Source organism: Scyliorhinus torazame, chromosome 16 (assembly GCF_047496885.1).
Source record: "Scyliorhinus torazame isolate Kashiwa2021f chromosome 16, sScyTor2.1, whole genome shotgun sequence".
Lineage (NCBI taxonomy): Eukaryota > Metazoa > Chordata > Chondrichthyes > Carcharhiniformes > Scyliorhinidae > Scyliorhinus > Scyliorhinus torazame.
The window spans coordinates 90,667,250-90,694,905 of NC_092722.1; the positions used below are offsets into that span (position 1 = coordinate 90,667,250).

Sequence of the window (27,656 nt, forward strand, 5' to 3'; positions counted from 1 at the left end):
AAGATTGGTATCACGACCGGTAGAGGCTTGGAGGGCTGAAGGGTCTGTTCTCCTGTGTTGTATTGTTCTTTGTTAATCAAAGTCCTGCTGACAGCACCAGTCACAAACTGAGCATGCACCTTCTCTTTAGAAGTGTTTTCTCTGGATCTCCTTGTCCCTTCACCTCGGTCATCTTTTCGATCTCTGTCATTATCTTCCTCATCTTGATCTGTTGAGAACAAAATGTCACAAAATTTCTCAAATGAAGTTGTTCACTGTAAAATTGGATTAGATTGACAAGGGTTTAATATCATTGAATGCATGATGCATTACCCAGCTAAGTTTGTGCTGTGTTTATGGTCACCTGTCGCAAACGCAGACAGGCTGACATTATAATTAAAGAGATGATGATCAATCAGATGGTCAATCAGACAAAGCTGTTTTTGCTCAAAGAACTTTGCAGATTACAATCAGATATTTGGTTGCAGTTCAGAAGCAATAACGTACAAGGAACAAAGAAAAGTGCAGCACAGGAACAGGCCCATCGGTCCTCCAAGCCTGTGCTGACCATGCTGCCCATCTAACCTGAAACCTTCTACACTTCTGGGGTTGGTATTCAACTATTCACATCCTATTCATGTATTTGTCAAGACACGCTTTAAATTTCACTATCGTACCTGCTTCCTCCTCCTCCAGCAGCGATTTCCAGCCACCCACTACCCTGTGTAAAAAAACTTCCCTCGCACATCTCCTCTAAACTTTGCCCCTCGCACTTTAAACCTTTGTCCCCGGGTAATTGACTGTTCCTCCCTGGGAAAAAGCTTGGGCGAAATTCTCCGGTATCGGCGCGATGTCCGCCGACCGGTGCCAAAAACGACGCAAATCAGTCGGGCATCGCGCCGCCCCAAAGGTGCGGAATCCTCCGCATCTTGGGGGGCCGAGCCCTAACCTTGAGGGGCTAGGCCCGCGCCGGACTGATTTCCGCCCCGCCAGCTGGCGTGGAAATGACATTGCCGGGCGGCGCATGCGCGGGAGCGTTAGCGCCCGCTTACGGCATCCCCGTGCATGCGCTGTGGAGGGAGTCTCTTCCGCCTCTGACATGGTGGAGATCGTGGCGAAGGCGGAAGGAAAAGAGTGCCCCCACGGCACAGGCCCGCCCGCCCGGATTGGTGGGCCCCGATCGCGGGCCAGGCCACCGTGGGGGGGGGCACCCCCCGGGGCCAGATCGCCCCCGCGCCCCCCCCAGGACCCCGGAGCCCGCCCGCGCCGCCTTGACCCGCCGGTAAGGTAGGTGGTTTAATCCACGCCGGCGGGACAGGCATTCTAGCAGCGGGACTTTGGCCCATCCGAGCCGGAGAATCGCGGGGGGGGGGGGGGGGGGCGCCAACCGGCGCGGCGCGATTCCCGCCCCCGCCGAATCTCCGGTGCCAGAGAATTCGGCAACCGGCGGGGGTGGGATTCACGCCAGCCCCCGCCGATTCTCCGACCCGGCGGGGGGGGGGGGGGGTCGGAGAATCTCACCCCTTATGTCTATCCACTATCCATGCCCTTCATAATTTTATAACTTCTATCAGGTTGCTCTCAACATCCACCATTCACGTGAGAACAAACAGTTTTATCTAACCTCTCTTCATAGTTAATGCCCTTCAAATCAGGCAACGTCCTGGTAAACCTCCTAAGCCTCCACATCCTTCTGGTAGTATGGTGACCAGAATGGAACACTATATTCCAAGTATGGCCGAACAGCTGCAGCATGACTTGCCAATTTTTATACTCAAAGCCCCAACCGACGAAGGTAAGGATGCCGTATGCCTTCTTGACGACCTTCTCCGCCTGCGTTGCCACTTTCAGTGACCTGTAGGGCAGCACAGTGGTTAGCACTGTTGCCTCACAGTGCCAGGGGCCAGGGTTAGATTCTCGGTTTGGGTCATTGTCTGTGCGGAGTCTGTATGTTCTCCCCATGTCTGCGTGGGTTTCCTCTGGGTGCTCCAGTTTCCTACCAGTCCAAAGATGTGCGGGTTAGTTAGATTGGTCACGCTAAATTGCCCAGTAGTGTCCAAAAGTTAGGTTGCTGGGTTTTACAGGGATGAGGTGGAGGTGTGGGCTTTGGTAAGGTGCTCTTTCAGGCGCCGGTGTTGACACAATGGGCCGAATGGCCTCTTTCTGCATTGTAAATTCAATGCTTCTATGATTATAGTAGACCCAGAGCTCTCTGTCTGTCAATACTCTTCAGGATTCTGCCTTTACTGTATATTTCCCACCTGCACTAGACCTTCCAAAGTGCATTACCTCAGATTTGTCCGGATTAAGTTCCATCTGCCATCTCTCTGCTCAAATGTCTAACCGATCTATATCCTACTGTATCCTCTGACAGTCCTCAATGCTATCAGCAATTCCACCAACCTTTTTTATCAGACCAGTTACATTTTCCTCCAAATCATTTTGTATACTATAAACAGCAAAGGTCGTGGAACACCACAAGTCACAGCCCTCCATTCAGAAAAGCACCCTTCCACTGCTATGCTCTGTCTTCTATGACCAAGCCAGCTCTGTATCCATCTTGCCAGCTCACCTCTGATCCCATGCGACATCACATTCTGTACCAGGTTGCCACAAGGGACCTTGTCAAAGGCCTTACTGAAGTCATGTAGACAACATCCACTGCCCTACCTTTATCAATCATCTTCATCACTTCCTTGAAAAACTCAATCAAATTAGTGAGACATGACCTCCACTTCACAAAACGATGCTGCCTCTCTCTAATGCAGAGGAGATTTACCAGAATGTTGCCTGGTATGGAAGGAAGATCTTATGAGGAAAGGCTGAGGGACTTGAGGCTGTTTTCGTTAGAGAGAAGGTTAAGAGGTGACTTAATTGAGGCATACAAGATGATCAGAGGATTGGATAGGGTGGACAGTGAGAGCCTTTTTCCTCGGATGGTGATGTCTAGCACGAGGGGACATACCTTTAAATTGAGGGGAGATAGATATAAGACAGATGTCAGAGGTAGGTTCTTTACTCAGAGAGTAGTAAGGGCGTGGAATGCCCTGCCTGCAACAGTAGTGAACTCGCCAACACTAAGGACATTCAAATGGTCATTGGATAGACATGTGGACAATAAGGGAATAGTGTAGATGGGCTTTAGAGTGGTTTCACAGGTCGGCGCAACATCGAGGGCCGAAGGGCCTGTACTGCGCTGTAATGTTCTATAATGCGTCTACTTGTTTCCAAATGGGAATAAATCTGGTCTCGAAGAATACTGTCCAATAATTTCCCTACCACTGTCATCATCGGCCTGTAATTTCCTGGATTATCTTTCCTACCCTTCTTAAACAAAGGAACATTAGCTATTCTCCAGTACTCTGGGACCTCACCTGTAGCCATTATGGATACAAAGATTCACTCAAGGTCCCAGCAATTTTCTCTCTTCCCCCCCCTCAGTATTCTTAGGTGGATCCAATCAGCCCTGGGGACTCATCTACATTAATAATTTTCAAGATGCCCAATACCTCCTGCGTTTTGATCTGAATGTGACCCAGACTATCTAAACACCCTTTCCCAGACTCATCATCCAAAGAGAAGTCCTTCTCTTTGGTGAACACTGATGCAAAGTACTCATTTAGTACCTCTCCCATTTCCTCTGGCTCCATGCATAAATTCCCTCCCTTGTCCCCGAGTGGGTCAACCTTTCCCTGGTAGCCAGATATGTATAAAAAGCCTTGGGATTTTCCTTAATCCTCTTTGCCAATTACTTTTCATGACCTCTTTTAGAGCTTCTGACTCCTTAAGTTCCTTCCTACTTACCTTACATTCCTCACGGGCTTCATCGGTTCCCAGCCTTAACATAGAACATAGAAAAATACAGCACAGAACAGGCCCTTCGGCCCATGAAGTTGTGCCGAACCTTTGTCCTAGATTAATAGAACATAGAACGATACAGCGCAGTACAGGCCCTTCGGCCCACGATGTTGCACCAAAACAAAAGCCATCTAACCTACACTATGCCATTATCATCCATAGGTTTATCCAAAAAACTTTTAAATGCCCCCAATGTTGGCGAGTTCACTACTGTAGCAGGTAGGGCATTCCACGGCCTCACTACTCTTTGCGTAAAGAACCTACCTCTGACCTCTGTCCTATATCTACTACCCCTCAGTTTAAAGCTATGTCTCCTCGTGCCAGCCATTTCCATCCGCGGGAGAAGGCTCTCACTGTCCACCCTATCTAACCCCCTGATCATTTTGTATGTCTCTATTAAGTCTCCTCTTAACCTTCTTCTCTCCAACGAAAACAACCTCAAGTCCATCAGCCTTTCCTCATAAGATTTTCCCTCCATACCAGGCAACATCCTGGTAAATCTCCTCTGCACCCGCTCCAAAGCATCCACGTCCTTCCTATAATGCGGTGACCAGAATCATAGATTATCATTGAATTTACAGTGCAGAAGGAAGCCATTCGGCCCATTGAGTCTGCACCGGCTCTTGGAAAGAGCACCCTACCCAAAGTCAACACCTCCACCTGATCCCCATAACCCAGTAACCCCACCCAACACTAAGGGCAATTTTGGACACTAAGGGCAATTCATCATGGCCAATCCACCTAACCTGCACATCTTTGGACTGTGGGAGGAAACCCACGGGGAGGAAGTGCAGACTCCGTACAAACAGTGACCCAAGCCGGAATCGAACCTGGGACCCTGGAGCTGTGAAGCAATTGTGCTATCCACAATGCTACCGTGCTGCCCTTAAGAACAAATAAATCTACACTATATCATTTTACCGTAATCCATGTACCTATCCAATAGCTGCTTGAAGGTCCCTAATGTTCTTTTGGTTCCGACTCAACTACTTCCATAGGCAGTGCATTCCATGCCTCCACTACTCTCTGGGTAAAGAACCTACCTCTGACATCCCCCCTATATCTTCCACCATTCACCTTAAATTTATATCCCCTTGTAATGGTTTGTTCCACCTGGGGAAAAAGTCTCTGTCTACTCTATCTATTCCACTGATCCTCTTAGAAACCTCTAACAAGTCGCCCCTCATCCTTCTCCGTTCTAATGAGAAAAGGCCTAGCACCCTCAACCTTTCCTCGTAAGACCTACTCTCCATTCCAGGCAACATCCTGGTAAAATTCCTTTGCAAATTTTCCAAATTTTCCACCTCCTTCCTAAAATGAGGGGACCAGAACTGTACACAGTACTCCAAATGTGGCCGTACCAAAGTTTTGTACAGCTGCATCATCATCTCACGGCTCTTAAATTCAATCCCTCTGTTAATGAACGCTAGCACACCATAGGCCTTCTTCACAGCTCTATCATAGAATCATAGAAGTTTACAGCATGGAAACAGGCCCTTCGGCCCAACCAGTCCATGCCGCCCAGTTTTTACCATTAAGCTAGTCCTAGTTGCCCACACTTCGCCCATAACCCTCTATACCCATCTTACCCATGTAACTATCTAAATGCTTTTTAAAAGACACAATTGTACCCACCTCTACTACTACCTCTGGCAGCACATTCCAGACACTCACTACCCTCTGAGTGAAGAAATTGCTTCTCTGGGCCCTTCTGAATCTCTCCCCTCTCACCGTAAACCTATGCCCTCTAGTTTTAGACTCCCCTACCTTTGGGAAAAGATGTTGACTATCTATCTACTTGAGTGGCAACTTTCAAAGATGTATGAACATAGACCCCAAGATCTCTCTGCTCCTCCACATTGCCAAGAACTCTACCGTTAACCCTGTATTCCGCATTCATATTTGTCCTTCCAAAATGGACAACCTCACACTTTTCAGGGTTAAACTCCATCTGCCACTTCTCAGCCCAGCTCTGCATCCTATCTATGTCTCTTTGCAGCCGACAACAGCCCTCCTCACTATCCACAACTCCACCAATCTTCGTATCGTCTGCAAATTTACTGACCCACACTTCAACTCCCTCATCCAAGTCATTAATGAAAATCACAAACAGCAGAGGACCCAGAACTGATCCCTGCGGTACGCCACTGGTAACTGGGATCCAGGCTGAATATTTGCCATCCACCACCACTCTCTGACTTCTATCGGTCAGCCAGTTCGTTATCCAACTGTCAAAATTTCCCACTATCCCATGCCTCCTTACTTTCTGCAGAAGCCTACCATGGGGAACCTTATCAAATGCCTAACTAAAATCCATGTACACTACATCCACTGCTTTACCTTCATTCACATGCTTGGTCACCTCCTCAAAAGAATTCAATAAGACTTGTAAGGCAAGACCTACCCCTCACAAATCCGTGCTGACTATCCCTAATCAAGCAGTGTCTTTCCAGATGCTCAGAAATCCTATCCTTCAGTACCCTTTCCATGACTTTGCCTACCACCGAAGTAAGACTAACTGGCCTGTAATTCCCAGGGTTATCCCTCGTCCCTTTTTTGAACAGGGGCACGACATTCACAACTCTCCAATCCCCTGGTACCACCCATGTTGACAGTGAGGACGAAAAGATCATTGCCAACGGCTCTGCAATTTCATCTCTTGCTTCCCATAGAATCCTTGGATATATCCCGTCAGGCCCGGGGTACTTGTCTATCCTCAAGTTTTTCAAAATGCCCAACACAGCTTCCTTCCTAATAAGTATTTCCTCGAACTTAACAGTCTGTTTCACACTGTCCTCTCCAACAATATGGCCCCTCTCATTTGTAAATACAGAAGAAAAGTACTCGTTCAAGACCTCTCCTATCTCTTCAGACTCAATACACAATCTCCCGCTACTGTCCTTGATCGGACCTACCCTCGCTCTAGTCATTCTCATATTTCTCACATATGTGTAAACGGCCATGGGGTTTTCCTTGATCCTACCCGCCAAAGATTGTTCATGTCCTCTCTTAGCCCTCCTAATCCCTTTCTTCAGTTCCCTTCTGGCTATCTTGTATCCCTCCAACGCCCTGTCTGAACCTTGTTTCCTCAGCCTTACATAAGTCTCCTTTTTCCTCTTAACAAGACATTCAACCACTCTTGTCAACCATGGTTCCCTCACTCGACATCTCTTCCCTGCCTGACAGGGACATACATATCAAGGACACGTAGTACCAGTTCCTTGAACAAGTTCCACATTTCACTTGTGTCCTTCCCTGACAGCCTATGTTCCCACCTTATGCACTTCAATTCTGGTCTGACAACATCGTATTTACCCTTCCCCCAATTGTAAAACTTGCCCTGTTGCACGCACCTATCCCTCTCCATTACAAAAGTGAAAGTCACAGAATTGTGGTCACTATCTCCAAAATGCTCCCCCACTAACAAATCTATCACTTGCCCTGGTTCATTACCAAGTACTAAATCCAATATTGCCCCTCCTCTGGTCGGACAATCTACATACTGTGTTAGAAAAGCTTCCTGGACACACTGCACAAACACCACCCCATCCAAACTATTTGATCTAAAGAGTTTCCACTCAATATTTGGGAAGTTAAAGTCGCCCATGACTACTACCCTCTGACTTCTGCACCTTTCCAAAATCTGTTTCCCAATCTGTTCCTCCACATCTCTGCTACTATTGGGGGGCCTATAGAAAACTCTAACAAGGTGACCGCTCCTTTCCTATTTCTGACTTCAACCCATATTACCTCAGTAGGCTGATACTCCTCGAACTGCCTTTCTGCAGCTGTTATACTATCTCTACTTAACAATGCCACCCCCCACCTCTTTTACCACCCTCTCTAATCTTATTGAAACATCTATAACCAGGGACCTCCAACAACCATTTCTGCCCTTCTTCTATCCAAGTTTCCCTGATGGCCACCACATCGTAGTCCCAAGTACCGATCCATGCCTTAAGTTCACCCACCTTATTCCTGATGCTTCTTGTGTTGAAGTATACACACTTCAACCCATCTCCGTGCCTGCAAGAACTCTCCTTTGTCAATGTTCCCTTCCCCACTGCCTCATTACACGCTTTGGCGTCCTGAACATCGGCTACCTTAGTTGCTGGACTACAAATCCGGTTCCCATTCCCCTGCCAAATTAGTTTAAACCCTCCCGAAGAGTACTAGAAAACCTCCCTCCCAGGATATTGGTGCCCCTCTGGTTCAGATGCAACCCGTCCTGCTTGTACAGGTCCCACCTTCCCCAGAATGTGCTCCAATTATCCAAATACCTGAAGCCCTCCCTCCTACACCATTCCTGCAGCCACGTGTTCAGCTGCACTCTCTCCCTATTCCTAGCCTCGCTATCACGTGGCACCGGCAACAAACCAGAGATGACAACTCTGTCTGTCCTGGCTTTTAACTTCCAGCCTAACTCCCTAAACTCGTTTATTATCTCCACACCCCTTTTCCTACCTACGTCGTTGGTACCAATGTGCACCACGACTTCTGGCTGCTCCCCCTCCCCGTTAAGGATCCTGAAGACACGATCCGAGACATCCCTGGCCCTGGCACCCGGGAGGCAACATACCTTCCGGGAGTCTCGCTCGCGACCACAGAATCTCCTATCTATTCCCCTAACCATTGAATCTCCTACAACTATTGCTTTTCTATTCTCCCCCCTTCCCTTCTGCGCCCCAGAGCCAGACTCAGTGCCAGAGACCTGGCCGCTAGGGCCATACCCCGGTAGGTCATCCCCCCCAACAGCATCCAAAACGGTATACTTGTTTTGAAGGGGAACGGCCACGAGGGATCCCTGCACAGTCTGCCGGTTTGTTTTTTTCCCCCTGACTGTAACCCATCTATTCTTGTCCTGTATCATGGGTGTGGTTACCTCCCTGTAACTCTTCTCTATCACCCCTCTGCCTCCCAGATGATCCGAAGTTCATCCAGCTTCAGCTCCAGTTCCCTAAGACAGTCTTTGAGGAGCTGGAGTTGGGTGCACTTCCCGCAGGTATAGTCAACGAAGACACCGGTGGTATCCCTCACGACCCACATCCTACAGGAGGAGCATGCAACTGGCCTAGCCTCCATCCCTTCTTACCTTACAGAATATAGCTGCCCTGTGGACCAACTGGATCTCCGCCCTCCGACTCTGCTCCCAGTCAGCTGCACTCTCTGTAAACTCCTGGCTCTCTTCTCACTCTTTGCGGAAATGTAGATAACAAAATGAAAGGAAACCTTACTCCCTCCTCACCTAACTCCCTCAGTCACCAAACTCTCACTATAGCACTCAAATGCACCAAATTCAGCACTCCCTCAGTCACCAAACTCTCACTATAGCACTCAAATGCACCAAATTCAGCACTCAGTGCAAACCTTCTAGCCCATACAAATACTTCCTTTTTCTTTTTGACTAGGCAGACAAAATACCTTGTTATCCAATGTTCCCAAATGTTGCCATATTTATCCTTCATCCTCGGAACATGAATTCCTATCAATTGACATTTGAATGCCTGCCCTGTATCCAAAGGTTGATTTACCCCCAATCTAGATTCTTCAGTTCCTGCCTAATAGTGTTATCATTAGCTTTCCCTCAACATGTTTCATTTTACATCAGAAAATGTCCTTCGGAGCTTGACAGAACAAAAATAAAGGAAAAAGTGAGAGCCAGGGTGAAATGCAAGAATTGACATAAATCTTGGTTGAAAAGATGGGTCTTAAGAGGCCTTAAAGGCAACAAAGAATAAAAGTGGGGGTTTGGGACAGAGTTTGAAGGACCCAGGTGACTTAAGGTTCTGCCAATGGTACTGTGCAGCCCAGACCTGTAGGGATGAAAGGTGCTTTCAGAAACAGGGTAGGAAGAGGCTTTGGAGGATTCAAGTAATGTCCAGGAAATACTGATGCAGAAACCAATAACAAACTGGAAGCCCTGCTGGTCAACTGTGTGAGGTGTGCACCTCCGGTGGTGGCCATGGTGTGAGTGGTCACACACAGGGCAGCTCCTGCTTGAAGGCACAAAAAAAAAAAGAGCTCTTTTTACGCGATACTGGGTGGAATTTTGATGGAAAGGCATGAAAGTTGCAGGAATAGTTTCCCCCGGGAGTGGTATGTCTGCTTCCCTGCCATCGAAGAAGCGGTGGCACCCCTGAAGAGTTAGAACAAAGAACAAAGAAAATTACAGCACAGGAACAGGCAATTCGGCCCTCCCAGCCTGCGCCGATCCAGATCCTTTATCTAAACCTGTCACTTATTTTCCAAGGATCTACTTCCCTCTGTTCGCTGGAATGGGTGGAGATGTGTTTGAAGGTGCAGGGGTTGCAGATTTGGGAGACCGAAGGAGTGATGGGTACTGGGTAATGAACCAGGACAGGTGTTAGATTTGGAGGTAGGTGAGCACTTTGGTGATAGTGACCACAATTCGATTAAGTTTACTTTAGTGATGGAAAGGGATAGGTATATACCGCAGGGCAAGAGTTATATAGAACATAGAACAATACAGGCACTTCGGCCCACGATGTTGCACCGAAACAAAAGCTATCTAACCTACACTATGCCATTATCATCCATATGTTTATCCAATAAACTTTTAAATGCCCTCAATGTTGGCGAGTTCACTACTGTAGCAGGTAGGGCATTCCACGGCCTCACTACTCTTTGCGTAAAGAACCTACCTCTGACCTCTGTCCTATATCTACTACCCCTCAGTTTAAAGCTATGTCCCCTCGTGCCAGCCATTTCCATCCGCGGGAGAAGGCTCTCACTGCCCACCCTATCCAACCCCCTGATCATTTTGTATGCCTCTATTAAGTCTCCTCTTAACCTTCTTCTCTCCAACGAGAACAACCTCAAGTCCATCAGCCTTTCCTCAAAAGATTTTCCCTCCATACCAGGCAACATCCTGGTAAATCTCCTCTGCACCCGCTCTAAAGCCTCCACGTCCTTCCTATAATGCGGTGACCAGAACTGTACGCAATATTCCAAATGCGGCCGCACCAGAATTTTGTACAGCTGCAACATGACCTCCCGACTCCAGAACTCAATCCCTCTACCAATAAAGGCCAACACTCCATAGGCCTTCTTCACAACCCTATCAACCTGGGTGGCAACTTTCAGGGATCTATGTACATATCTGGGGGAAAGGCAATTATGATGCGATGAGGCAAGACTTAGGATGCATCGGATGGAGAGGAAAACTGCAGGGGATGGGCACAATGGAAATGTGGAGCTTGTTCAAGGAACAGCTACTGCGTGTCCTTGATAAGTATGTACCTGTCAGGCAGGGAGGAAGTGGTCGAGCGAGGGAACCGTGGTTTATAAAGCAGTCAAAACACTTGTCAAGAGGAAGGAGGCGGCTTATGTAAAGATGAGACATGAAGGTTCAGTTAGGGCGCTCGAGAGTTACAAATTAGCTAGGAAGGACCTAAAGAGAGAGCTAAGAAGAGCCAGGAGGGAACATGAGAAGTCTTTGGCAGGTAGGATCAAGGATAACCCTAAAGCTTTCTATAGATATGTCAGGAATAAAAGAATGACTTGGGTAAGAGTAGGGCCAGGCAAGGACAGTAGTGGCAAGTTGTTTGTGGAGTCCGAGGAGATAGGAGAGGTGCTAAATGAATATGTTTCGTCAGTATTCACACAGGAAATAGACAATGTTGTCGAGGAGAATACTGAGATTCAGGCTACTAGACTAGAAGGGCTTCAGGTTCATAAGGAGGAAGTGTTAGCAATTCTGGAAAGTGTGAAAATAGACAAGTCCCCTGGGCCAGATGGGATTTATCCTAGGATTCTCTGGGAAGCTAGGGAGGAGATTGCTGAGCTTTGATCTTTAAGTCATCTTTGTCTACAGGAATAGTGCCAGAAGACTGGAGGATAGCAAATGTTATCCCCTTGTTCAAGAAGGGGAGTAGAGGCAATCCCGGTAACTATAGACCAGTGAGCCTTACTTCTGTTGTAGGCAAAGTCTTGGAAAGGTTTATAAGAGATAGGATGTATAATCATCTGGAAAGGAATAATTTGATTAGAGATAGTCAACACGGTTTTGTGAAGGGTAGGTCGTGCCTCACAAACCTTATTGAGTTCTTTGAGAAGGTGACCAAACAGGTGGATGAGGGTAAAGCAGTTGATGTGGTGTATATGGATTTCAGTAAAGCGTTTGGTAAGGTTCCCCACGGTAGGCTACTGCAGAAAATACAGAGGCATGGGATTCAGGGTGATTTAGCAGTTTGGATCAGAAATTGGCTAGCTGGAAGAAGACAAAGGGTGGTGGTTGGTGGGAAATGTTCAGACTGGAGTCCAGTTCTAGTGGTGTACCACAAGGATCTGTTTTGGGGCCACTACTGTTTGTCATTTTTATAAATGACCTGGAGGAGGGGTAGAAAGATGGGTGAGTAAATTTGCAGATGACACTAAAGTCGGTAGAGTTGTGGACAGTGCGGAAGAATGTTACAAGTTACAGAGTGACATAGACAAGCTGCAGCACTGGGTTGAGAGGTGACAAATGGAGTTTAATGCAGAGAAGTGTGAGGTGATTCATTTTGTAAGGAATAACAGGAAGACAGAGTACTGGGCTAATGGTAAGATTCTTGGTAGTGTGGATGAGCAGAGAGATCTCGGTGTCCATGTACATAGATCCCTGAAAGTTGTCACCCAGGTTGAGAAGGTCGTTAAGAAGGCGCACGGTGTGTTAGCTTTTATTGGTAGAGGGATTGAGTTTCGGAGCTATGAGGTCATGTTGCAGCTGTACAAAATTCTGGTGTGGCCGCATTTGGAATATTGCGTGCAATTCTGGTCGCCGCATTATAGGAAGGATGTGGAAGCATTGGAAAGGGTGCAGAGGAGATTTACCAGAATGTTGCCTAGTATGGAGGGAAGATCTTATGAGGGAAGGCTGAGGGACCTGAGGCTGTTTTCGTTAGAGAGAAGAAGGTTAAGAGGTGACTTAATTGAGGCATACAAGATGATCAGAGGAATAGATAGGGTGGACAGTGAGAGCCTTTTTCCTCGGATGGTGATGTCTAGCACGAGGGGACATAGCTTTAAATTGAGGGGAGATAGGTATAGGGCAGATGTCAGAGGTAGGTTCTTTACTCAGAGAGTAGCAAGGTCGTCAAATGCCCTGCCTGCAACAGTAGTGGACTCGCCAACACGAAGGGCATTCAAATGGTCATTGGATAGACATATGGACGATAAGGGAATAGTGTAGATGGGCTTTAGAGTGGTTCCACAGGTAGGCGCAACATCGAGGGCCGAAGGGCCTGTACTGCGCTGTAATGTTCTATGATCTCGGATCACAGTGATCATGTGGTGGCTCTGGAGGCGGAGCTTCTAGGTGACCTCGGTTAAATGTTGAGTGTAAAGGTGATGGAGTAGGAGAATACCTTGAGAAGAAACGAGAAAATGCTGCAAAATCTCAGCAAGTCTGGCAGCATGTGTAGGGAGAGAAAAGAGCTAACGTTTTGAGTCCGATGACTCTTTGTCAAGGCTTTGGGGGGGGGGGGGGGGGGGGAGGAGGGGGGGGGGGGGAGGAAGGAGAGAAGAGATAAGGGGAGGTCATTGGGAGGTGCCTTTGGGCAGGGGCTGCCATGTTAGTTGGTGATGCTGATGAACGGAACATAGAACAGACGGAGAAAGGAATCATCTGGGATGGGCTAGGAATAGGGTGGAATTAAGGGGGCGGGAGTTAAGTGGGGAAGATGCCGAACGGTAGAGGGGACTGGAGGCGTGAGCCTCCGGTAAGGCTGGTAACGTGGAATGTTCGGGGACTGAATGGGCTGGCTAAAAGGCCGCGGGTGTTTGCACAACTCAGGAGCTTGAAAGCTGGGGTGGTCTTTCTGCAGGAGAAGCTCCCCTGTGTGAAGGACCAGGTTAGGTTAAGGAAGTGGTAGGTCGGGCAGGTTTTCCTCTCGGGTTTGATTCGAAACCGAGGGGCGTGGCGATTTTAATGAGCAAAAAAATGAGATGTGCGAGTGCGACGGAGGTGAGGGATCCGGGTGGGAGATATGCGATTGAGGGTGGGGTATTGGAAGGGGCACCGGTAGTGTTGGTAAATGTGTATGCCCCAAATTGGGATGATGTAATTTTATGAGGGGGTTGCTGGCAGCGATCCCGGATTTGGCCATGCACCAGTTGACCATGGGAGAAGATTTTAACTGTGTCCGAGAGCCGAGGGTGGATAGGTCGAGCCCCAGGTCGATGGGTAGGGTACGAATGGCAAGGGAGGGACCCTGCTGGGGGGGTTCATGGAGAGGATGGGGATGGTGGATCCATGGCGCTTTCAGAACCCAGGAGGAAGGGAATATTCCTTCTTATCACACGTCTATAAGGTGTATTCAAGGGTTGATTACATGGTAGTGAGTCGGGAGATTTTGGTTGGGGTGGAGGGGGCAGAGTATGCGGGGATAGTTATCTCGAACCATGCGCCCCACTGGCTGGAGATTCGGGTTAGATCGGGACGAGGGCAGAGGTCGGGGTAGAGGTTTGACTCGGGGTTGTTGGTGGATGGAGGTTTTTGTGATAAGGTGCAGGCTGCAATTAACAATCAGAATGGGGAGGTGTCGGCGGCCATTTTTGTGGGAAGCACTGAAGGCAGTGGTCCGGGGAAAATTATTTTGTTTAATGCTCGTGAGGAAAGGGAAAGGAGGGAGGAACATGACCGTCTAGTGAGCGAGATAGTGAAGGTGGACAGGGAACATTCGAGGGTGCTCATCGGGAAGGGACTGGCGAGGAGGAAAAAGTTGCAGGAGCAGTTTGACAGACTGACAAAGGGGAGTGCGGTAGGGCAAGAGGGGTGCAATATGAGTATGGGGAGAAGGCGAGCCACGTGCTGGCCATATCCATGAAATATTGAAGACAACGAACTCGGGCTGGGAATGTGGTCTCGGAGCCAGGGAAGATAAACGAGGCGTTTAGGGACTACTGTCCAGGGACTTTACGAGGTGGATGTAGGAGGACATGGGGTGGTTTCTGGACGAGCTGGAATTTCCCCAGGTGGAGGAAGCAAAGAGGCAGGCGTTGGGTCTGAGGGAGATGCTAGATAGTATCAAGGGTATGAAGTTGGGGAAGGCCCCAGGGCCGGATGGGTATCCGTCAGAATTGTATAAGGAATTTGCGTTGGACCTGGCACCACATCTGTTCAATGAAGCACTGGAGAAGGGGGAGTTGCCGGAGACGATGATGTCGGCAGTAATCACACTAATCCCGAAAAAGGGGAAGGACCCGGTGGAATGTGGGTCGTATCGGCCCATATCACTATTGAACACGGAAGTATTGGCTAAGTTGTTGGCGGGGTGGATGAGAATTGTGTCCCGGGGGGTGGTTGCAGAAGATCAAAGATCAAACAGGCTTAGTGAAGGGCGGGCAGCTCACGAGTAATGGAAGGACGGCTGTTGAATGTGATTAATCCATCAGGGGCTCTGGTACCGGGGCGGTGGTGTCAATGGGCACTGAGAAGGCATTTGATCGGGTGGAGTTCGGTACTTGTTCATGGTTTTGGGAACGTTTGGGCCGAGATTTGTGGCACGGGTGCGGTTTATGTATGTGGGACAAATGATATGAACTTTGACTTACACAGGGGTACGAGGCAGGGATGCCTGCTGACGCCGTTGCGGTTTGTGCTGGCCATAGAGCCGTTGGCAATGGCTCTGAGGGGGTTGGCGGAGTGGTGGGGGATAATAAGGGGATAGAGGGAAGATTGGGTGCTACAGAGGCAGAGGCAGCAGGGGGGGGTTGGCATTGCAGAACTTGCTTCATTATTATTGGGCGGCGGTGGTGGGAAGGAGAAGGGGTAGAGTGAGTTAGGATGTAGGAGAAATCTTGTAAGGGGTCTAGCTTTGAGGGCTATGGTGATGGCATCGTCAGATGGCCGGTGGTGCAGTCCACGCTGAAGATATGCAATCAGTTGAGGAGACATTTTAGGGTGGAAAGGAGTTGGTGTTAATGCCGCCATGCTAGAATCATGGGTTTGAGCCGGGGGGTGGATAGTGTATACAGGAGGTGGAGGGAAGTGGGGCTGGTCAAGGTGAGGGATCTGTATTTGGAGGAAGGGTTCGCCAGTCTGGAGGAGCTAAGGGAGAGGGTAGAGCTGCCGAGGGGGAGTGAGTTCAGGTATCTGCAGGTTAGGGACTTTGCGCGAATGGTCTGGAGGGAGTTCCCTAGGTTGCCGGGATACACCTTTTTTGTGAGGGCCACGAAGAATCCAGCACGAGTTTTAAGGATACAAAGTAATAACATTTATTTACAACATATATATATATATATATATATGCAGCAACTTCCCTTGCTGCACACTCCTTCCTGCTGGTTCCTAAACTGGCCAGCTTTATTTATACTAGGAGTTTACTAATGGTTTCTCCACCCCCTCATTGGGGAAGCTCATACTCCCACAGGATTGTGGGATTGTCATTAGTCCCCAGCCAATGGTAAGTAGGCAGGTTATAACATCCCTCCCCCCCCCCCCAAAGTCCAAGGAATCCACCGAAGACCCTGGCGAAGGAGGGCGTCGGACTAGTTTTGCCGCAGGCCGGACGCGGCGCTGGATCAGGCGGCGTGTAACGAGACGGGGACCGGCGCTTCCGTGATGAACGGCGCAACGGTTGTACATCCACGGCCCGTGGACACGAGGATTCCCACTCTGATGCATCCTGTGTCTCCATCTCGGAGTCAGAGTCTGCTGCCTCCGTCATGTCAGCGTCTCTATCTCCATTCGGTTCTGTAACGACCTGCGCAGGCTTCGAGTGAGGCACCAGTGGAAGATTGTGAGGACTACCATCCCTTGTCTCTGCGGCTGTAGAAATGAGCTCCGGGGGCGGGGAATCTTTTGAGGGGATAGTCTTCTGGACCGAACGTGGTCTACATGCGCTGGAGATGACCCTGGGCTTGCACCTGGTAAGATATAGGGCCCGTTTGGCAAAAGATTACACCAGGAACCCACTGGGCACCACCTGCAAAATTCCGAACGAACACTGGATCACCGGGCGCAAACTGCCGAATCGGCTGATGCCGAGAAAATCCCTATTCCTGCCGTTCTTGTGTGCGGCGTACTTTTGCGCCAATGTCCTGGAAAACGATACTAAGGCGGGTGTGAAGTCTCCGGCCCATTAGGAGTTCTGCAGGAGCTACCCCAGTCACCGCATGGGGGGTGGTCCTATGCGTAAACAAAAAGCAAGCCACTCTCGTGTCCATTGATCCGGAAGACTAATTCTTTAGGCCTCTTTTGAATGTCTGCACTCTGCCAACCCATTTGAAGCCGGGTGGTAAGGGGCAGTGCGGATATGGCGTATGCCGTTCATCTTAGTGAACCTCGCAAACTCCTCACTCGTGAATGGAGTGCCGTTATCTGTGACCAGTACCTCGGGGAGGCCATGCGTACTAAACGACAAACGCATCTTTTCAATTGTTGCGCAGGACGTTGTCCCCTGCATCTTATGCACCTCTAGTCATTTAGACTGGGCGTCAATTAATAGAAGGAACATGGACTTCCGGGTGCGGCGATGACCAGCTAAGTCGCACGTTTCGGCAGATCCCGGTGGAACGGACTTTTGGGCTCTTAATAAGCGCCCCAACGGCAATTTTAACGGCTAAAAGCACTGTGCGGTAAACCAGAAGGGAATCCCCCCTGGACACGGATGGAAAAAGGAGAGGAAAGTGGCCGGATTGCGGTGGATCCTTTAGAGCAGCGGCAAGGAAGGCAAGCAAAAACCAAGATGGCGTCGGAAGGTGGCAGTTTAATATGGGGCCCTGAATAACACGAGTTCTTGAAGCGCTGCGTGGAAGAACTTAAAAAGGAGATGAAGAAGGAGCTGTTGGCCCCGATATTACAGGCGATTGAAGGGCTAAAGGATGAGCAAAAGACCCAGGAGCAGGAGCTTCGGGTCGTGAAGGCAAAGGCTGCCGAGAACGAGGACGATATACAGGGCCTGGTGGTGAAGACGGAGATGCACGAGGCACACCATAAAAGGTGTGTGGAAAGGCTGGAGGTGCTGGAGAATGATGCGAGGAGGAAGAATTTAAGGATTCTTGGTCTTCCCGAGGGTGCAGAGGGGGCGGACGTCGGGGCATATGTGAGCACGATGCTGCACTCGTTAATGGGATCGGAGGCCCCGACGGGTCCGTTGGAGGTGGAGGGAGCCTATCGAGTTATGGCGCGAAGACCGAGGGCTGGAGAAATTCCCCGAGCCATAGTGGTGAGATTTCTCCGAGATGGTCCTCAGATGGGCAAAGAAAACTCGGAGCAGGTTCTCCCGAACGCGGTGATCCGCGTATATCAGGATTGGAGTGCGGAGGTGGCGAGAAGGAGGGCGAGCTTCAATCGGGCCAAGGCGGTGCTTTATAAAAGGAAGGTCAAATTTGGAATGCTGCAGCCGGCAAGACTGTGGGTCACACATCAAGGGAAACACCACTACTTTGAAACGGCGGATGAGGTATGGACATTTATTGCCAAAGAGAAATTGGAATAAGTGGGTTATATTAAAAAAAAAAGAACGTTTGAGACAAAGTGGTGGGCCGAATATGGGGGGCGAAGAGGGGGGAAAAAGGGGGGAAGAGGAGAGATGATTTTTAAGTTGTTAATCCTGCGACCCGGTAACTTTTCTCTCTTCCCCTTGTTCTGGGGGAGGGAGGGAGGGAGGTGGAGGAGCTGGGGGCGTCGGCCATTGGGGGCGGGGCCAAAAGGGAAGCGCGGGCTTTGTTCCCGCGCTATGATAATTATGGCGGGAACAGGGAAGCAGGAAGGAGGGGGCGTCGCACAGTGCGAGCCGAGGTCACGGGGGAAGCCGAGGTCGGCCAGAGTTTGCTGACTTCTGGGAGCAACATGGGGGTGCAATTACGCTAGTGGGGGTTCTAGCGGGGGGGTTAACTGGGTTGCTGCTGCTGGGGAGAAGGGGGAGCTGGTATGGGGTGGGGTGGGCGCCACCTGGGTACACACAGCTACGTGGGAACCGGGTGAGGAGCTGGTTAAAAAAAGGGGATGGCTAGTCGACAAGGGGGGGGGGGTAAAGAGCCCCCCAACCCGGCTGATCACGTGGAATATGAGGGGGCTGAACGGGCCGATAAAGAGGGCACGGGTACTCGCACACCTAAAGAAACTTAAGGCAGATGTGGTTATGCTACAGGAGAAGCATTTGAAACTGATAGACCAGGTCAGACTACGCAAAGGATGGGTGGGGCAGGTGTTTCATTCGGGGCTAGATGCGAAAAACAGGGGGGTGGCTATACTAGTGGGGAAGCGGGTAATGTTTGAGGCAAAGACCATAGTGGCAGATAGTGGGGGCACATACGTGATGGTGAGTGACAAATTACAGGGGGAGGCGGTGGTCTTAGTGAACGTATATGCCCCGAACTGGGATGATGCCAACTTTATGAGGCGCATGCTAGGACGTATCCCGGACCTAGTGGCGGGGAAGCTGGTAATGGGTGGAGATTTTAACACGGTGCTGGAACCAGGGCTGGACAGATCGAGGTCCAGGACCGGAAGGAGGCTGGCAGCAGCTAGGGTGCTTAAGGACTTTATGGAGCAGATGGGAGGAGTAGACCCCTGGAGATTTAGTAGACCTAGGAGTAAGGAGTTTTCGTTTTTCTCCTACGTCCACAAAGTTTATTCACGGATAGACTTTTTTGTTTTGGGAAGGGCGCTGATCCCGAAGGTGACGGGGGCAGAGTATACGGCTATAGCTATTTCGGATCACGCTCCACATTGGGTGGACTTGGAGATGGGGGAGGAAAAAGAACAGCGTCCACCCTGGAGAATGGACATGGGACTATTGGCGGACGAGGGGGTGTGCTTAAGGGTGAGGGGGTGTATTGAAAGGTACTTGGAACTCAATGATAATGGGGAGGCCCAGATGGGAGTGGTCTGGGAGGCGCTGAAGGCAGTGGTTAGAGGGGAGCTGATATCAATCAGGGCACATAAAGGAAAGCAGGAGCGGAATGGAACAGGAGCGGTTGCTGAAAGAACTTCTGAGGGTGGACAGGCAATATGCGGAGGCACCGGAGGAGGGACTATACAGGGAAAGGCAAAGGCTACATGTAGAATTTGATTTGCTGACTACGGGCAATGCAGAGGCACAGTGGAGGAAGGCACAGGGTGTACAGTACGAATATGAGGAGAAGGCGAGCAGGTTGCTGGCCCACCAACTGAGGAAAAGGGGAGCAGCGAGGGAGATAGGGGGAGTGAGAGATGAGGAGGGAGAGATGGAGCGGGGAGAGTGAATGGAGTGTTCAAGGCATTCTATGAAAGATTACATGAAGTTCAGCCCCCGGATGGGAAGGAGAGAATGATGTGTTTTCTGGACCAGCTGGAATTTCCTAAGGTGGAGGAGCAGGAGAGGGTGGGACTGGGAGCACAGATTGAAACGGAGGAAGTAGTGAAAGGAATTAGGAGCATGCAGGCGGGGAAGGCCCCGGGACCAGACGGATTCCCAGTTGAATTTTATAGGAAATATGTGGACTTGCTGGCCCCGCTACTGATGAGAACCTTTAATGAAGCGAGGGAAAGGGGGCAGCTGCCCCCGACTATGTCAGAGGCAACGATATCGCTCCTCCTAAAGAAGGAAAAAGACCCGCTGCAATGCGGGTCCTATAGGTATATATATATATATATAGGCGGATGGAAATGGCTGGCACGAAGGGACATAGCTTTAAACTGAGGGGTAATAGATATAGGACAGAGGTCAGAGGTAGGTTCTTTACGCAAAGAGTAGTGAGGCCGTGGAATGCCCTACCTGCTACAGTAGTGAACTCGCCAACATTGAGGGCATTTAAAAGTTTATTGGATAAACATATGGATGATAATGGTATAGTGTAGGTTAGATGGCTTTTGTTTCGGTGCAACATCATGGGCCGAAGGGCCTGTACTGCGCTGTATTGTTCTATGTTCTAACGTGGACGCTAAGATTCTGGCGAAAGTAATGGCAATGAGGATAGAGGATTGTGTCCCGGGGGTGGTCCATGAGGACCAAACTGGGTTTGTGAAGGGGAGACAGCTGAATACGAATATACGGAGGCTGCTAGGGGTAATGATGATGCTCCCACCAGAGGGGGAAGCGGAGATAGTGGTGGCGATGGATGCCGAGAAAGCATTTGATAGAGTGGAGTGGGATTATTTGTGGGAGGTGCTGAGGAGATTCGGCTTTGGAGATGGGTATATTAGATGGGTACAGCTGCTGTATAGGGCCCCGATGGCGAGCGTAGTCACAAATGGACGGGGGTCTGAATATTTTCGGCTCCATAGAGTGACGAGGCAGGGATGTCCTCTGTCCCCATTATTGTTTGCACTGGCGATTGAGCCCCTGGCAATAGCATTGAGGGGTTCCAGGAAGTGGAGGGGAGTACTCAGGGGAGGAGAAGAACACCGGGTATCTCTGTATGCGGACGATTTGTTGTTATATGTGGCGGACCCGGCGGAGGGGATGCCAGAGATAATGCGGATACTTGGGGAGTTTGGAGGTTTTTAGGGTATAAATTGAACATGGGGAAAAGTGAGTTGTTTGTGGTGCATCCAGGGGAGCAGAGCAGAGAAATAGAGGACTTACCGTTGAGGAAGGTAACAAGGGACTTTCGGTACTTGGGGATCCAGATAGCCAAGAATTGGGGTACATTGCATAGGCTAAATTTAACGCGGTTGGTGGAGCAGATGGAGGAGGACTTTAAGAGATGGGACATGGTGTCCCTGTCACTGGCAGGGACGGTGCAGGCGGTTAAAATGGTGGTCCTCCCGAGATTCCTTTTTGTGTTTCAGTGCCTCCCAGTGGTGGTCACGAAGGCTTATTTTAAAAGAATTGAGAAGAGTATTATGAGTTTTGTGTGGGCCGGGAAGACCCCGAGAGTGAGGAGGGGATTTTTGCAGCGTAGTAGGGATAGGGGGGGGGCTGGCACTACCGATCCTAAGTGAGTACTACTGGGCCGCCAATATCTCAATGGTGTGTAAGTGGATGGGAGAATAGGAGGGAGCGGCGTGGAAGAGATTGGAGAGGGCGTCCTGCAAGGGGACTAGCCTACAAGCTATGGTGACGGCGCCGTTGCCGTTCTCACCGAAGAAATACACCACAAGCCTGGTGGTGGTGGCTACACTGAAAATTTGGGGGCAGTGGAGACGGCATAGGGGAAAGACGGGAGCCTCGGTGCGGTCCCCGATAAGAAATAACCATAGGTTTGTTCCGGGGAGAATAGATGGGGGATTTGGAGCATGGCAAAGAGTAGGGGTAACACAATTGAGAGATCTGTTCGTAGATGGGACGTTTGCGAGTCTGGGAGCGCTGACGGAAAAATATGGGTTGCCCCAAGGGAATGCATTTCGGTATATGCAACTGAGGGCTTTTGCGAGGCAACAGGTGAGGGAATTCCCGCAGCTCCCGATGCAGGATAGAGTGATCTCAGAGACATGGGTGGGGGACGGTAAGGTGTCAGACATATATAGGGAAATGAGGGACGAGGGGGAGATCATGGTAGATGAGCTGAAAGGGAAATGGGAAGAGGAGCTGGGGGAGGAGATTGAGGAGGGGCTGTGGGCTGATGCCCTAAGTAGGGTAAACCCATCGTCCTCGTGTGCCAGGCTAAGCCTGATACAATTTAAGGTGTTACACAGGGCGCATATGACTGGAGCACGGCTCAGTAAATTTTTTGGAGTTGAGGATACCTATCTCACACCTGTGCGAGATGCTCGAGAAGCCCAGCGAATCATACCCACATGTTCTGGTCATGCCCGGCACTACAGGGGTTTTGGGTGGGGATGGCAAAGGTGCTTTCGAAGGTGGTGGGGGTCCAGGTCGAACCAAGCTGGGGGCTGGCTATATTTGGGGTTGCAGAAGAGCCGGGAGTGCAGGAGGCGAAAGAGGCTGATGTTTTGGCCTTTGCGTCCCTAGTAGCCCGGCGCAGGATATTGTTAATGTGGAAGGAAGTTAATGTGGACAGACAGAGTTGTCATCTCTGGTTTGTTGCCGGTGCCACGTGATAGCGAGGCTAGGAATAGGGAGAGAGTGCAGTTGAACACGTGGCTGCAGGAATGGTGTAGGAGGGAGGGCTTCAGGTATTTGGATAATTGGAGCGCATTCTGGGGAAGGTGGGACCTGTACAAGCAGGACGGGTTGCATCTGAACCAGAGGGGCACCAATATCCTGGGAGGGAGATTTGCTAGTACTCTTCGGGAGGGTTTAAACTAATTTGGCAGGGGAATGGGAACCGGATTTGTAGTCCAGCAACTAAGGTAGCCGATATTCAGGACGCCAAAGCATGTAATGAGGCAGTGGGGAAGGGAACACTGACAAAGGAGAGTATTTGCAGGCACGGAGATGGGTTGAAGTGTGTATACTTCAACGCAAGAAGCATCAGGAATAAGGTGGGTGAACTTAAGGCATGGATCGGTACTTGGGACTACGATGTGGTGGCCATCACGGAAACTTGGATAGAAGAGGGGCAGAAATGGTTGTTGGAGGTCCCAGGTTATAGGTGTTTCAATAAGATTAGGGAGGGTGGTAAAAGAGGTGGGGGGGTGGCATTATTAATTAGAGATAGTATAACAGCTGCAGAAAGGCAGTTCGAGGAGTATCACCCTATTGAGGTAGTATGGGTTGAAGTCAGAAATAGGAAAGGAGCAGTCACCTTGTTAGGAGTTTTCTATCGGCCCCCCAATAGTAACAGAGATGTGGAGGAACAGATTGGGAAACAGATTTTGGAAAGGTGCAGAAGTCATAGGGTAGTCGTCATGGGCGACTTTAACTTCCCAAATATTGAGTGGAAACTCTTTAGATCAAATAGTTTGGATGGGGTGGTGTTTGTGCAGTGTGTCCAGGAAGCTTTTCTAACACAGTATGTAGATTGTCCGACCAGAGGAGGGGCAATATTGGATTTAGTACTGGGTAATGAACCAGGGCAAGTGATAGATTTGTTAGTGGGGGAGCATTTTGGAGATAGTGACCACAATTCTGTGACTTTCACTTTAGTAATGGAGAGGGATAGGTACGTGCAACAGGGCAAGGTTTACAATTGGGGGAAGGGTAAATACGATGTTGTCAGACAAGAATTGAAGTGCATAAGTTGGGAACATAGGCTGGCAGGGAAGGACACAAGTGAAATGTGGAACTTGTTCAAGGAACAGGTGCTACATGTCCTTGATATGTATGTCCCTGTCAGGCAGGGAAGAGATGGTCGAGTGAGGGAACCATGGTTGACAAGAGAGGTTGAATGTCTTGTTAAGAGGAAAAAGGTGACTTATGTAAGGCTGAGGAAACAAGGTTCAGACAGGGCATTGGAGGGATACAAGATAGCCAGGAGGGAACTGAAGAAAGGGATTAGGAGAGCTAAGAGAGGGCATGAACAATCTTTGGCGGGTAGGATCAAGGAAAACCCCAAGGCCTTTTACACATATGTGAGAAATATGAGAATGACTAGAGCGAGGGTAGGTCCGATCAAGGACAGTAGCGGGAGATTGTGTATTGAGTCTGAAGAGATAGGAGAGGTCTTGAATGAGTATTTTTCTTCTGTATTTACAAATGAGAGGGGCGATATTGTTGGAGAGGACAGTGTGAAACAGATTGGTAAGCTCAAGGAAATACTTGTCAGGAAGGAAGATGTGTTGGGCATTTTGAAAAACTTGAGGATAGACAAGTCCCCCGGGCCTGACGGAATATATCCAAGGATTCTATGGGAAGCAAGAGATGAAATTGCAGAGCCGTTGGCAATGATCTTTTCGTCCTCACTGTCAACAGGGGTGGTACCAGGTGATTGGAGAGTGGCGAATGTCGTGCCCCTGTTCAAAATAGGAACTAGGGATAACCCTGGGAATTACAGGCCAGTTAGTCTTATTTCGGTGGTAGGCAAAGTAATGGAAAGGGTACTGAAGGATAGGATTTCTGAGCATCTGGAAAGACACTGCTTGATTAGGGATAGTCAGCACGGATTTGTGAGGGGTAGGTCTTGCCTTACAAATCTTATTGAATTCTTTGAGGAGGTGACCAAGCATGTGGATGAAGGTAAAGCAGCGGATGTAGTGTACATGGATTTTAGTAAGGCATTTGATAAAGTTCCCCATGGTAGGCTTATGCAGAAAGTAAGGAGGCATGGGATAGTGGGAAATTTGGCCAGTTGGATAACGAACTGGCTAACCGATAGAAGTCAGAGAGTGGTGGTGGATGGCAAATATTCAGCCTGGATCCCAGTTACCAGTGGCGTACCGCAGGGATCAGTTCTGGGTCCTCTGCTGTTTGTGATTTTCATTAATGACTTGGATGAGGGAGTTGAAGGGTGGGTCAGTAAATTTGCAGACGATACGAAGATTGGTGGAGTTGTGGATAGTAAGGAGGGCTGTTGTCGGCTGCAAAGAGACATCGATAGGATGCAGAGCTGGGCTGAGAAGTGGCAGATGGAGTTTAACCCTGAAAAGTGTGAGGTTGTCCATTTTGGAAGGACAAATATGAATGCGGAATATAGGGTTAACGGTAGAGTTCTTGGCAATGTGGAGGAGCAGAGAGATCTTGGGGTCTATGTTCATACATCTTTGAAAGTTGCCACTCAAGTGGATAGAGCTGTGAAGAAGGCCTATGGTGTGCTCGCGTTCATTAACAGAGGGATTGAATTTAAGAGCCGTGAGGTGATGATGCAGCTGTACAAAACTTTGGTAAGGCCACATTTGGAGTACTGTGTACAGTTCTGGTCGCCTCATTTTAGGAAGGATGTGGAAGCTCTGGAAAAGGTGCAAAGAAGATTTACCAGGATGTTGCCTGGAATGGAGAGTAGGTCTTACGAGGAAAGGTTGAGGGTGCTAGGCCTTTTCTCATTAGAGCGGAGAAGGATGAGGGGCGACTTGATAGAGGTTTATAAGATGATCAGGGGAATAGATAGAGTAGACAGTCAGAGACTTTTTCCCCGGGTGGAACAAACCATTACAAGGGGACATAAATTTAAGGTGAAAGGTGGAAGATATAGGAGGGATATCAGAGGTAGGCTCTTTACTCAGAGAGTAGTGGGGGCATGGAATGCACTGCCTGTGGAAGTAGTTGAGTCGGAAACATTAGGGACCTTCAAGCAGCTATTGGATAGGTACATGGATGATGGTAAAATGATATAGTGTAGATTTATTTGTTCTTAAGGGCAGCACGGTAGCATTGTGGATAGCACAATTGCTTCACAGCTCCATGGTCCCAGGTTCGATTCCGGCTTGGGTCGTTGTCTGTGCGGAGTCTGCGCGTCCTCCCCGTGTCTGCGTGGGTTTCCTCCGGGTGCTCCGGTTTCCTCCCACGGTCCGGGGATATGCGGGTTGGATGAATTGGCCAATGATAAATTGCCCTTAATGTCCAAATTGCCCTTGGTGTTGGGTGGAGGTGTTGGGTTTGGGTGTGGTGCTCTTTCCAGGAGCCGGTGCGGACTCGAGGGGCCGAGTGGCCTCCTTCTGCACTGTAAATTCAATGATAATCTATGATTAATCTAGGACAAAGGTTCGGCACAACATCATGGGCCGAAGGGCCTGTTCTGTGCTGTATTTTCTATGTTCTATGAAGCCAAGCCCCCGGGTGTGGAGACCTGGATAAATGACATGGCAGGGTTTATAAAGTTGGAACGGATTAAGTTCGTTCTAAGGGGGTCGGCTCAAGGGTTCACCAGGCGGTGGCAACCGTTCGTCGAATACCTCACAGAAAGATAGAGGGAATGGAAAAGAAGAAGACAGCAGCAGCAACCCGGGGGGGGGGGGGGGGGGGGGGGGGGGGGGAAGAGAGAGGAATCAGAAGGACTCTCAGGGATGTTATTGTATATGCATAGGTATTTGGTACATGTAATTGTTTTTTGGATTGTTGGATTGTATTTTTGGAGAGTATTTATCGTGGACAAGGCAGTTGCCATTTAGTTTTGTTTTTGTTCAAATATTATTTATTTATTTGTTTAAAACTGGCCATTGTTATTTGTATTGTTTTATTGAAAAGGAAAAAAGGAAACACTATGTACTGTTTCTTGAATAAAATATATCTAAAAAAAAAAAATAGAAGGAACATGGATCCTTGAAAAGGGCCTGCGAAATCGGCATACAAAGAACAAAGAAATGTACAGCACAGGAACAGGCCCTTCGGCCCTACAAGCGCGTGCCGACCATGCTGCCCGACTAAACTACAATCTTCTACACTTCCTGGGTCCGTATCCCTCTATTCCCATCCTATTCATGTATTTGTCAAGATGCCCCTTAAATGTCACTATCGTACCTGCTTCCACCACCTCCTCTGGTAGCGAGTTCCAGGCACCCACTACCCTCTGCGTAAAAAACTTGCCTCGTACATCTACTCTAAACCTTGCCCCTCTCACCTTAAACCTATGCCCCCTAGTAATTGACCCCTCTACCCCGGGGAAAAGCCTCTGACTATCCACTCCGTCTATGCTCCTCATAATTTTGTAGACCTCTATCAGGTCGCCCCTCAACCTCCTTCGTTCCAGTGAGAACAAACCGAGTTTATTCAGCCGCTCCTCATAGCTAATGCCTTCCATACCAGGCAACATTCTGGTAAATCTCTTCTGCACCCTCTCTAAAGCCTCCACATCCTTTTGGTAGTGTGGCAACCAGAATTGAACACTATACTCCAAGTGTGGCCTAACTAAGGTTCTATACAGCTGCAACATGACTTGCCAATTCTTATACTCAATGCCCCGGCCAATGAAGGCAAGCATGCCGTATGCCTTCTTGACGACCTCCTCCACCTGTGTTGCCCCTTTCAGTGACCTGTGGGCCTGTATTCCTAGATCTCTTTGACTTTCAATACTCTTGAGGGTTCTACCATTCACTGTATATTCCCTACCTGCATTAGATCTTCCAAAATGCATTACCTCACATTTGTCCGGATTAAACTCCATCTGCCATCTCT

The 27,656-nt window shown here is 49.3% G+C and overlaps 1 protein-coding gene across 6 annotated transcripts in view; it reads right to left on the reverse strand.

Annotated features, from left to right (window-relative positions):
• The window catches only part of ccar1 (cell division cycle and apoptosis regulator 1), a 409,621-nt gene that overhangs the window by 63,316 nt on the left and 318,649 nt on the right, over positions 1-27,656 (reverse strand). For all 6 annotated transcript variants that reach the window (XM_072478734.1, XM_072478736.1, XM_072478731.1 and 3 more), the window contains one exon: positions 120-208. In XM_072478734.1, the coding sequence (XP_072334835.1) occupies positions 120-208 (89 nt within the window). The remainder of the gene's footprint in view (positions 1-119; positions 209-27,656) is intronic.